The sequence below is a fragment of the Crocodylus porosus genome, unplaced genomic scaffold (assembly GCF_001723895.1).
Source record: "Crocodylus porosus isolate Cpor-Errol unplaced genomic scaffold, CroPor_comp1, whole genome shotgun sequence".
NCBI classification, from domain to species: domain Eukaryota; kingdom Metazoa; phylum Chordata; order Crocodylia; family Crocodylidae; genus Crocodylus; species Crocodylus porosus.
In genome coordinates, this window is record NW_017728886.1 from 87,609,481 (window position 1) to 87,622,211 (window position 12,731).

General features: G+C 40.6%; 1 protein-coding gene across 2 annotated transcripts in view; it reads right to left on the minus strand.

Annotated features, from left to right (window-relative positions):
• The window catches only part of AOAH (acyloxyacyl hydrolase), a 158,505-nt gene that overhangs the window by 96,604 nt on the left and 49,170 nt on the right, over positions 1 to 12,731 (minus strand). For both annotated transcript variants that reach the window (XM_019538687.1, XM_019538695.1), the window contains exon 6: positions 7,535 to 7,594. In XM_019538687.1, the coding sequence (XP_019394232.1) occupies positions 7,535 to 7,594 (60 nt within the window). The remainder of the gene's footprint in view (positions 1 to 7,534; positions 7,595 to 12,731) is intronic.

The window sequence follows — 12,731 nt, forward strand, 5'->3', positions numbered from 1 at the left end:
CACTCAATTATTCTGAACTGTTCTAGAGATATGAATATGTTGTGTTAAGTTTTAATAATAAGTCTTTGCAAAAACATATTCTACTTTTAAAATGATTTCCCCCTTCAAGTCAAGATTTTTAACGGCTTAAGACTTGTGGCACCTTCACTCAAGCTGTCAGCTTTTCAACATTAGCCTAAGTCAGGATGTTCTGCGGTGTGGAAAGCCTTTGAAGTTAACACAATCTGATCCAAAGCTATTCTGAATAGGCAATCCAGTGTTTCAAATAAACAAATAAATAAATAAATACTGCTTTTATTCTACTCACAGGCAAATTTAAGTCTAAACTTAGCTGTAAGTAGAATAAAAACTCTTTGGATCATAGAAAAGTAGGGCTGGAAGGGACTTTCAGAGGTCATCTAGTCCAATCCCCTGCCAGAGGCAGCATCATCCCTATCCACACCATCTTATACCCACCCATTGTCTAACTTAGTAGTAAAACTACACAGCCAACCCTGACACAACCACAAGGTATAACATCCTAATCTGCCACAGGTAAAGCAGTGGAACAACAATGGTCAATGTGTTGTTGCCACAAGAGATGCACTTGAGAGATCCAAGGAAGAGGGCCATATCCCTCAGTCTGCTCCAATCTGACCGTGGGTTAAAATTCTGTTTGGATCCCAAATATAGCAACTGGTTTAACCCTGCCTCCGGACCTGCTTTAACTTCTCCAAGTATTATTTAAAATTTAGAGCCCAAGACTGCATACAATGCTCTAGATGAGACCTAACCAGTGCTGACTGAAGAGGCTCTATCACCTCCTGTATCTTGTACCTAATGCTTCTATTAATGCTTGCACCTAATGCTTAAAAACTGCATTTGTCTTTTGTGCAGCTGTGTCATACTGTAGATTTACTCTGAGTCTGTGATCCACTGAGACTTCTAGATCCTTCTCCACAGTGCTGTCATCAAGACAGGTGTCACCCATTTTGTATTTGTGCTTTTGATGATTCTTTCTGAGGTGCAGCACCTTGCATCTATCAGCACTGAACTTCACTCTGTTGGCTCCTGCCCAGCTTACCAACCTGTCATGGTCTTTCTGAATTGTGTTCCTGTTCTTCAGTGCATTGGCAGTTTCTCCCAGTTTCATGTCATCTTTAAAACTGCTCAAGAAGCTTTCAGTGCCAGCATCTAAATCATGAATAGATTAATTGAACAGCACTGGGCCCAGGACAGATCCCTGTGGAACTCCACTCTAAACTTCGTGCCATTCTGGTTTGGATCCATCTATACTTACTTTTTGCCTACAGATATTGATCCAACTCATAGTATTTTAATTTAGTTCACCCTATCTCCAATTTGTTTATAAGGTCATGTGGGTCTTTGTCAAAAGCCTTGCCGAAGTCCAGTGTGCTATATCCACTGTATTCCCTTCATCCACCCAAGTAGTTACTTTGTTGAAGGAGACAAGTTTGTTTGGTGCAATTTGTTCTTTTTAAATTCATGCTGGCTGCTTGTGATCAGCCTTTCATCATCTACATACTTGCAAACAGACTTCCTTATAATATGCTCCAGTAACCTCTTGGGTATTGAGGTGAAGCTGACCAGTATATAGTTTCCTGGGTTCGCCTTTTTACCTTCTTTAAAGAGGAACACCACATTGGTCACTTTCCAGTCCTCTGATACCTCATCTGTATACCCAATTTCATAAACAGTATTGTCAAGGACTCTGAGATCTCCTCTGCCAATTCCTTCAGTACCCTAGGATGAAGTTCACCAGGCCCTGTTGACCTGAATTCATTTATACCCATCAAAAGCTCTCTGAATGCTTATTTTGTTATTTCATACCTCAGTTTGTCCTCTTCCTTTATCAAACAATCCTTATTAGGTGTCTGGTTGCAGCTTCATTTTTTTGTGAAGAATGAGGCAAAGGTGCTATTGAGCAGTGCTGCCTTCTTTGCATTTTCTGTTAAGAGTTCACCCTGGCTGTTTAACAGTGGACCCACAGTTTCCTTGGTCTTTCTTTTCTGGCCAACATACTTTTAGAAACTCTTCTTGACGACTTACCAGGTGCAGCTCATTTTTTACTTTTGCCCTCCTGATTTTTTCTCTGTAAGTTCTTGCTATTTCCTGGTATATTTCCTTAGTAACCTGTCCATTTTTCCATTGCCTGTATGCCTTCCTTCTGCATTTGAGGCATCCCAGACGTTCCTGGTATAGCCATATTAGTCTCTTACCATTCTTCTTGTGCTTCTATTGTGTCAGAACAGCTTCTTGTTGGGCTTCCAATACCATGCCCTTTAGAAGTTTCCAGCCTTCCTGGACACCTTTATCCTTCAGTCTGTCTTTCCATGGCACAAAACCTACTATCTCCTTAAACCGGTTGAAATCCACCTTTTAAAATTATAACGACTTAATTCTGCTGATTTTATGCTCTCCCCATCTCAGGATCATTAATTCTTCTCTCCTTTTTTGGGTCAGGCATTTGAAAAAGCTTCAAACTACATTAACTTCTAAGATCTCACATATGCAATAGTTGGGCAGAGGCTGCTGTGGTAATGGCTTTGATGAGGACATATGGGTCAAATAATGTATATGTGCAAAATTTGCCTTTTTCCCTGCATAGCCTGAGTAAAGGCCAGCTGCCACTACAATACCTGCATGGAGAATGCAAAAATAGCTTCCTTCTATGTGCCAAGAAATAGCTCCACTCCCTCTGCTTCCATCCACAGCACCATGTGAGTGACCTAAAGGAAAGAGACTGCATGCTCACAGGCACAAGGGAATTTTTACACAGGGCTATACAATCTAGCCCCGAAGGCTATATGATGTGTGGCTCCCATTAAACCTCAAAGCCCTTTACAAGAAGGCACATTTTCACTGCCATTGTCCAAGGATGACTTAGTGTTAATGAGCATATTTGCTCCACCTTAAAATAAAGTAAAAGTTTTAGAGGTGTTCACATTTTCTAATAATGCCTACGTCTATTAATATCCTACATTTGCTAAAATATGCCATTTTAGCAAATATGTTAATAGTTTTAAACAACCCTGCCTTCTACTTAAAAATAAACAAATAAATAAATAAAACCCCAAATCATTCCTTAATACTTATTCATATTTGCTTTGATAAAATACCCACATGTGATGTGTATGAGCAAATGCAAGAAGCTTATCATCCCTTATTAGACATGGTCATCTTGCATCTACTTTCTTTTTTATCTAGATGTGCCTGAGTTTCTTGACAAGTGGCAGTACTTTGGAGTCCTTGATACTGTAATAGCTGTTAACGTGCCTGTCTTGATACATGCACATAGGCACTGCTTAGACTACCTTCAAGCTCAAGTAAACTGGCTCTGGTTGCATGAACTGTTCAGGAGGCTGCAGTGAAAACAGGCAAGTTGAGGCCAACTTGCCTGAATCTGCAGATGCGAGAATAAACCACAGATACATCCCATCAGTCAAATTTTAGATCAGTGGATTAGTCTTGTAAATAGACCACCACTTCCCATCCTCCAGCAGAGTATTCCCATAGTGGCTGCAGAGCTATTTTAGAATCTTGAAACAATGATTCTACTTAATATCCCCCTCTCTTGAAAGCCTGAAGCACTGGCTCTGCTTTATTGGCTGTATGTTTGCAGTACATTTGTACACACATACTTGGCAAGTAGAGAAAAGATGAGAAGTGGTCAGTAGAGGAGATTTATTGCATGGTATATATTTACCCTTCTTCCTGTCATCTTTAAAAAATATGGATTTTTAAAAGTATGGTTTGCTATTCAGATGTATTTGGTTTGGTCAGACAGTCCTCTGACCAGTCTTGTGTGTTTTCTGGACCAGCTGCCATATAGACAAACAGGCTTGACAGGGCATGGCATGTTACCAATCTCTCACAGACTCTTTTGTCCAATGAAGGATTTTTTTTCTTTTCTTCTTGCTTTCTTGATGCTCTAAATCACAAATGAAACTCCACCAGACAAAGTATGTGGCTACATTTGGAAAAATTGCAAAAAATCATTAAAACCCTGGGAATTAAATTATATTTGATTTCAAACTTTAAAATATGCTTCTCTAAGGATAACAGGGGTAATTTCAGGCAACATGCTACAACTGAGCATGAAAAATGCCCAACCAATGTAATAAAGACATTTATTTTAATTCAATTTGATTTTCTATGGTGTAGCAGTCCATTTTCAAATGACCTGTGGTCATTATTCGCTGGGATAACCACTATTTAGATAAACAGCCTGACTCATCTCCCTCATTTTGGACAAGGGGCAAATTGGGGTATAGGGTACACATAAAGGTCAGACATAACTGTAGACCCTTCACTTAGAGGAAACACTGGCCTGTACACCACACTAATAGCAGTTGGAAGCCCTGATGGTCACCATTTCAGCTTGAGAAGTGGAAGAAGCATGCAAGGAAAAACAGGCAGAATCTCATTAAGGGGTATAGTCCACCTAATCTCCCCAGCCATCAAGAATTGGCAAGGGCAGGGGGAGAAGGAATGCTCCTCAAAACCGAATGTATACTGATATGTATGTTACCTCCATGTTATACCTGACGGTGGGCTAAATGTAATAGTCATGATTTGAGTCAAGTCACTAACTGCAGATATTAACGTATGTAAATTTTAAATTAATCAAATGATGGGAAAAAAGGAAACTGAATGCAGTTGTGAAAGAAATATCTGACTATCACTAACATGTATTCACCAGAAAGCATGATCCTGCTGTTGCTGCTCTCCATGAGCTGAGCCCTTATTTACAGTGTATTGTTTATTTCCTTGGCATCCCAGTTTGGCATTAGCCCAAAGGCTAATTAGGCTTCTCAATTTTCATAGCTGTGAGCAGTGAGGATTCAAGAAGAAAAAATATCAATAATTTATTTGTAAACAGCAAAACCATTTGCTCTGGAATCAAATGCCTGAAGACAACTGGAAGCAAACTTAACAAGTGGCTGAGCCAACTCATAACATAAAGTCAGGCAACAAGCTAAAATGTTTCCCCTTTTCCCTGCTCTTTTATAGGTTAGAGACAGGCATTTGCATTCATTGAGCCCATAATAAATAAAAGAGTAATGTGTAAAATTTGGGCCCAGATCATAGGCATCAACTTTTATCTTTGCTGCACGCAGGGAGGGGGGTGGGAAGGAGAAGGGGGACATGACATCATCCCTAAGATGATGGACAGGTGGGAATTTTTATGCATTTCAGGTGACAGCCCTCCTTCCGAGGGCAGACAGGGCCCTTGGGGCCCCCATGTACTTGGCACCTCTGGCCCAGATCCTTGTTTGAATTTCAGAAGACCAAACTACAATGGTGTTTGGATGCAGGTATTTGGTTCAGGTCTTTCTACTTGCAATAGATCCAAGTATTCAGGAGATGCTAGAGTGACTCTGGGTGAGGAAGAAGAGTGAAGCTGAGAAACAGGAGGCAATCAGCAGTAACACAAGACTAAAAATGGTTTAAAAACCTGGGATGGGAGAAGGAAGAGCACAGGACAGGAATGTGTCACACCGGAGAAATAGGAAAAAGCTTGTGCTCCAGTCAACAATGTAAACAGGATCTGTAGCAAACAGGCCTGACATATGGCTATTGAAGCCATGGTCCAGGTCCTACAGCATTGATGGTGTTTGATGCTTAGTGCCTGGATTCATACCTAGCATTAGGGTCATACTGTGCCCTCAGTTCATTCGTGTGCACAGAGTACTACTAAGGCCAGTGGAGACAGAGCATTTAACGCTGTGTATAATGCAGCTTCTATAGTGATTTTGGACATGGTTGCACTGCTACCTCCTGCTTATTTACAAAGTCTTGCTTGCGTGAGCTGCTGCCCAAATCATCTTACCCACCTACCCTTGGTCTTGATCAACAAGAGGCCTACACAGATAGACAAATGTTTCTATCCTCTTACGATTAATTCTTGTTCTCCCCTCTTGTCCCTATTCTGCCTTTATTAAAAGCAGTGTTTAAACTTAAATTCTCTGTACCTTTCCCAATTTCTATAAAATGTCTACTACTATGTAGGCACTGCAGACTCAGGTCTGCCTTTTTATACACACTCCCTACGATGTTTTTTTGCTTAATCACTTGATCAGCCCTGTTGGCTAAGTACAGATATCAAAAAGCCCAACGCTTTGTTTCGATTCAGTCTTCACAGGTTAGTCTAACCTGGGTAGATTGAACCAATAAGCAAGAGAACAGACATTAACTTTTGATTCTGAAAATGCAGCCACATGCCCACAGTGGCCCAGGCCAGAAGCCAGAGGGCACTCTAGTATTCCTCTCTGCTGGGCTGGAGCAGACAGCTTGGGCCAAGATTAGCCTGCCCACCCTGTGAGGGGCTGTGGTTTGTGGGGGAGGTAGGATGCTGGGAGACTGTGAGTTAACTTGAATCTGGAGGGGATCTGGAACAGAAGTTCAGTAAATCAATTTAACCTAAACCAATTCAGTCTGATACTACATCCATCTAGGTTTATCTTAAACTGGTTTCATTTTGAAAGTGGTTTCAGTGCACTGAACTTCTGTTGCGTTACAGATTTTAAATGATTTCTGATCACTTATATCGGTTTATGTATAATGCCTTTCCCTAGCCGTTAAGTTCAATGAGATGGGTTTACTCTGCTTCTGCAACAATCTGGAGGGAGCTGCCAAGAAGCATACCACATCCAACTACTTCTACTCTTGTGTGCATCAAACCCAAAATTGAGGGCATCTCTGCCACTGCTCCTCAGATTTCTGGCATGCAGGAGAGGTGGGGGAGCGCCCCCAGGCAGCTTCACCACCTCATTGCCAGGTTTGGCAGATGCAGAGCAGGAGTGGGTGGGCAAGACATGCTTCTCAGCAGGGCTCTCAGGAGTGTTGTGGAAGTGACATAGGCATGCCCTGAAGTTACTTGTGTGAGGAGGTGCAGCAAAATAGGATTCTATTTAAACAGATACAGAGTTTTATAGAGAAGAGCTGCAATAAACAGTTAGTAGAGGATTTAGGGGATTTGGGTGTGGACACTGAGTTTGAGAGTTCAAAACTGCTAGTCTTAAAATAATTATGATCAGGAGGCTTCTATTCCTAAACCTGAGCTCATTTCCCATTATTAAATTTTCTGAATGCTTTTCTTGATAAATGGTCCTTATGCTAGATTTTAAGGAGTTAAGCTACAATGAGGAGTTTGGCACTCCATTATCATACATGAAAAGATGAGATCTTTTGCCTCCTGCACCTTTTAACCATTTTAAGATCTAGATTCTAGTATTTTTTTTCTTTTATAGTACTGGTAAAATCACTGTCTCAACTTCTATTTTTTTAAATTTTCTCCTATGGTCCCTCTGTATTTTTCACTCTACTCCACTTTCCATCTGTTTTTACAGTGGATATTCTCTTTGCAACATCTCTTCTCCAGTCTCATTTAAGCAGCATGCACAGTCAATAAAGTATGTCAGCATTTTAAATCTATAATGTTCAAATGGGCTTAAAATTAAGCAAAATAAACTCTTCAACCCTGGTAAAATACAATCATTATATAAAAAACTTTTTGCCACTTATGTCTTACCAGGACTTCAGAATTCCTGACAATCCTTCTTGCTTTTCTTAGAGCAGCATTTAGCCCCAGCTAGAAGAAAAAGAAGAAAGGAAAACATCAGGTCATTTTTTCCCCCTCAAATATTTGCTACCTTTCTTTCATTAGTAATTTCACAAAATAAAGAATGGTCTACAAGTCTATCATCAACTATCTCTTATTGGACTAACAATCAATTATCTAATCACCATCCACAAAACTTTAGTTTCAAGAGTTCATTTATTTTGGATGAGGGGATCATTTATTTCCCTAGAAAAAGCCTGGATAGGATTTGAGATTTTTATCTTATTCATTAGTTACATTTGACAAAACCCTGCAGTGAGTCATACAGAAATGCAATCTATTTTTCTGGTACAAGATGGTCAGAAAAGGGGCACATATATCAAAGTAGTCCATCTTGTTGTGACAAGATGAAGAAGAACATCTTGGCCTTATTGAAATAATGGTTAAATTCAGACTTGTCATCCAGTTTTGCATGGTCTTGGAACACAGAGGAAGACACACAGGAAGAAGATATATTTTGGAAAGCAGAGTATCATACCCAATGGTCACAGGACTTGAGAAGACTGAGTTGTTATACTTTCTTGTATTATAAATACCAACCCTTAAGGGCAAGTGCTTGCAGATTGCAACTAAATTATTTTTTTCCCCAGCTGAGTCGCTTACACTTGTGCTGATGAGTCATTCTGTAGGTGTTATAAAAGAGCATATATTTTTACACAGGGAGGCAAAAGCAGCAAAAGGGGACAATCTAACCAATAAAAGAGGGTATGTCAAGAGGAAAAACCCAAGTTCCACAGGTAGGTTAAATGCAGGTACCTCTGATATCCCCAATAGTTCCCAGCAGCACTCACAAAGACCTACATAACAGCTGAAGGCCCCTGACAGATGTTACACTTAAACCATGATTTATTGGTTGATCTTCCAACAATGCTTCATCCTTTGACAACATTGAGGAAAAGATCACCCCTCCCAAAAACACCCTATCAGATTGGACACAGATTGGACACCTCACAGTGGACAAAATTATAAGCTTGAACAATATATTGACTGCTTCAGGGGAAGAGTGAACAATGAAATAATTAACAACACATGCCACCATAACAACCTCTCCCTCTCAGCGAGAAGGGCCATAGAATCTCTAAGATCCAACCACCAAATAGTAATAAAACCAGCAGATAAAGGAGGAGCTTTAGTCATCCTTAACTGTGAAGACTATATAAAAGAAGCCATCTCTCTTCTACACCACCTACTACAAAAAAAAATAGGGGAAGATCATGCTCCCCTTTTTGCCTTAAAGCTCAAAACTATTATCAAATCATTTCCATCTGAACTACAAAAAAACCCTACAGAACCTTGATCCACCCACTGTCTAATCCAGGAAATTTTTACATGTTCCCTGAAATTCATAGACAAGGGAACCCTGGCAGACCTATCATATCCAAGCATGGAACCCTAACTGAGGCAATATCAGGTTTCATCAAATCAATCCTAAAGTCGCTTGTTATCCAAAGAGTGAGTTTTGTCCAAGACACAACAGACTTTCTACAAAAACTTAAAAACATAAACCACCGTCTCAGCAACACCCCTCCTAGCCATCATGGACATTACCAGCTTATATACCGACATGCCACACCAGGATGGCATCCAAGCCTGCTTTACGTATCTGTGAGAGCAAGATTACAACTCAGAGTACAGACCTAAAGATATTACTGGATTTATACACTTCATCCTCACACACAACCTCTTCACTTTTGATAACCAACACTTCCTCCAGACCATGGGTACAGCTATGGGCACCAAAATGGCCCCATAATATGTCAACCTTTTTATAAGCCACCTGGAAGAAGAATTCCTCAAGGACTGCACCATGAAACCCTTGCTATACTTAAGATATATTGATGACATCTTCATCATTTGGAATGAAAATCTGCAATCTCTGACTGATTTCCATGAGAAATTCAATAATCATCAGACTACTCCAGCACCAACATTTCCTTTTTAGAGACAAGTGATCCCTATTCAGAATGGTAAAATACAAACCACTACATACAAGAAACCCATGGACCAACTTATGTTTTTTGCACAGAACCAGCAATCACCCTAAACACACCAAGAAAGCTGTAATATACAGCCAAGCTTTCCAATACCACCACATTTTTACTGAGAACACCTGTGATTGTCACCTCACAAGTTTCAAAAGGGCTTTCACTCAACAAGGACACTCCACCAGAGAGATACGTTGCATTTTTGAAAGAGCCACCTGGATACCACGTGAAGAATTGCTACAGTACAGAAAGAAAATCCCCATGAATCGCATACCACTAATTATGACATATCATCCATCCCTGGAACCTATATGGAAAATCCTCAAACAACTGCAATCCATAATAGAAGACCACCCAATTCTTCAAGATATCTTCCCAGAAGAACCTCTTCTTCACCAGAAGAACTTCTCCATCTTAGCCTTTAAACAAGCACTTAACCTCACCAACCTCACCACCACAAGCAAACTTCCTATAGCCCAAAACACACTGAACAGATCCGGGTCATGCCATGACAAGAAATGTAAAACCTGCCAACACATCTCTCCCACCCCCACAATAACTATGCCCCACAACAGAACCATCAGCATTCCTGGATCTTACACCTGCACCTCCAGAAATGCAGCATAGCTCATCCAGTGCACTAAATGCCCCGATGGAAAATATGTAGGAGAAGCCAAACAACTGCATACCAGAATGAATGCACACCAAAAATCTATCAAAGACAAGAATACCCAATTAGCTATGAGGGTACATTTCTTATAAGACAATCACTCTCTCTCCAATCTCTCAGCTCTAATCCTCAAAGGGAAATTAAAAAACACCTTTTGCAGACGAGCCTACGAACTTCACTCCATCAACCTACTGGATACAAAAAGTCATGGACTAAATATAGACATTGTATTTATGGTACATTATAACCTGCCCAACATCTGATACCCCAGATAACCTCTCTACTATTTACCAGCTACATCTTATCATCAGGTCTATATTCCCCTCCCCCCTGTTTCTCACCCACTGACTGCCTCAATTTGCATTTTCACTGACTGGCATTCTTGTATACTGGCCTCTGGCTTCTATTCTGTTCTGTTCTGTCCCATCCAGGAGGAGCACAGAAAAACTGAAAATGCTTCCTCAGTCAGAAGAAGGGTTTTTGTATTGGAAAGCTTGCAAAGAAGAATTTTTCCAACAATTTTAGTTGGTCTAATAAAAGATAACAGATTTGCTCAAAGAACCTTGTCTTGTCTATTGGCTATGCCATGCACATTCAGAAAGGGGGGGGGAACCATCTTATGCCTCAGGCACCACGACTTTGAATGACAGCTGTAATGCCAGAGATCTGCTCCTCTGAAAGTTAGAGGAAACCTGCGGGGTGCCCTGTACAGCAGTACTATGGTCAAATCAACACCAACTACTGGTTATCACAGCTGGGACCTGCCAAATGTTGAGAAATGCTATTAGGGCACAGCAGGCAGTCTGGATAGAAAAGGAAACAGCAAGGAGTCTGATTTTTATGTTTAGGCTCTTGTCAGTGTTTCTACTAGTTTAACGCTTGCTGTTTTTTGAGTGTCAGAGATCCACCTACCAGCATGAACAGCCACAGTGTGACGCAACCTTAGCCTGACCATTATTATATTGTACACAAACACTTCGCCTGGGACAGCACCTATTTGAGGGCTTAATACTGGGAATCAGCAGAAACTTTGGTCAACGTTGTAACCAAGAATTGTTGACCGCTGCTAATTCCTACCTGCAGGTTCATTTTAACTCTTGTTTTGTGCCTCCATGGATGAATTTGATCAGACATGTTGCATATTTTCTTATTTTAGTGATATTGTATGAAAGTGTTGAGATGAAAGTGAGGAGAGACTGCTCTGTCCAGTGTTCAGCCTAATGGGGTCAGAGAAAGCACAAGAGAAAATGGGCCATGAAGCAACTGAGGGGATGCTTTCCAGCTAGTCTCATAGCACAAATACACCTGGCTGAAATCGCTGCATCATCAAGTCTGTCTTGTCCCTAGCTCCCACCAATTCCTTGACTGGATGCCAAAAGACAGAGAAGTATTATGGACTTTACTTGAGCAGTGTGCTGGTGACAAATACACCATGCATGAATTAGAAAAGTCTTTTCCCAAATTCTGTAAAGAAGAGCTACACTGGTTTCTCAGGACAAAGGACTCTTCATTGTCAAGGATACCTCATGTATCCCTACTTGTTGCATCAGCTGGAACACAATCAAGCTAGAGCTTCATCTACTGTAGCTAAGCAATAAGGGCATCTACGCTTCCCTCTCTTGTTCATGATCAAATTTATGCAAAATACTGAGAGGAGAGGAACTGCTTTAATGAATGACGCTTACTCTGCAGAACATCCTGATACTAGTTCACTGACATTCTCATACATAGAAAAAAAAACTGCCAGTAAAAACCAAAAGTAGCTCTAAGAACATGAGAAAGACACTTTGTGCATGGGATTTCATTTCATCGCGTGGTGAGGTTTTCAGGAGAAAGCGCTGGCATCTCCCTAGCCTGAGTCTGTGGAGCGCTCGCAGGACTGGACCCTGAGCTTAAGACAAAGTCTTACTTCCATTACCTATGCAATTTACTTTTTGAATAATGCTTTTCTGTATCAAAGAATATGAATCCCATATGCTGTCATGCATGCATTAGGCCAGCTTTGATAATCTTTGTACTGGCCAGAGGAATATTTGCCTTTCTGTCTCAGTCCTTGCCATTAGCATCTAGCACAAGAGCCAAAAATTCACTCTGCTAAACTCCCCCCCAAAGAAATTCCTGCTCTCTTTCTGTAACTTACAAAAATTAATAAGCCTAGAAATGCAATAACATTGAACAGGTCTGAAAAGGAAAGAAAAAGAAAAATTACATTATTAAATCACAAATACAACCAGTGCTCTGCTTCTGATCAAAATGGTTAGTCAGGACAAACTGTTTCTTTCCACTCTGGCCTGCTAGCAACCCCTCCTACAGGGCAGCGTAAGAACATAATTGCCAGCTTTAAATCCACTAGACCTGAAGGCTCAATGGTACAGTTTAGTGAAAGTTTATATTTATCTGGATGGAGTTATAGGAATTCAATGGGGAGAAAACGCATATTTTGCCAAGTGGC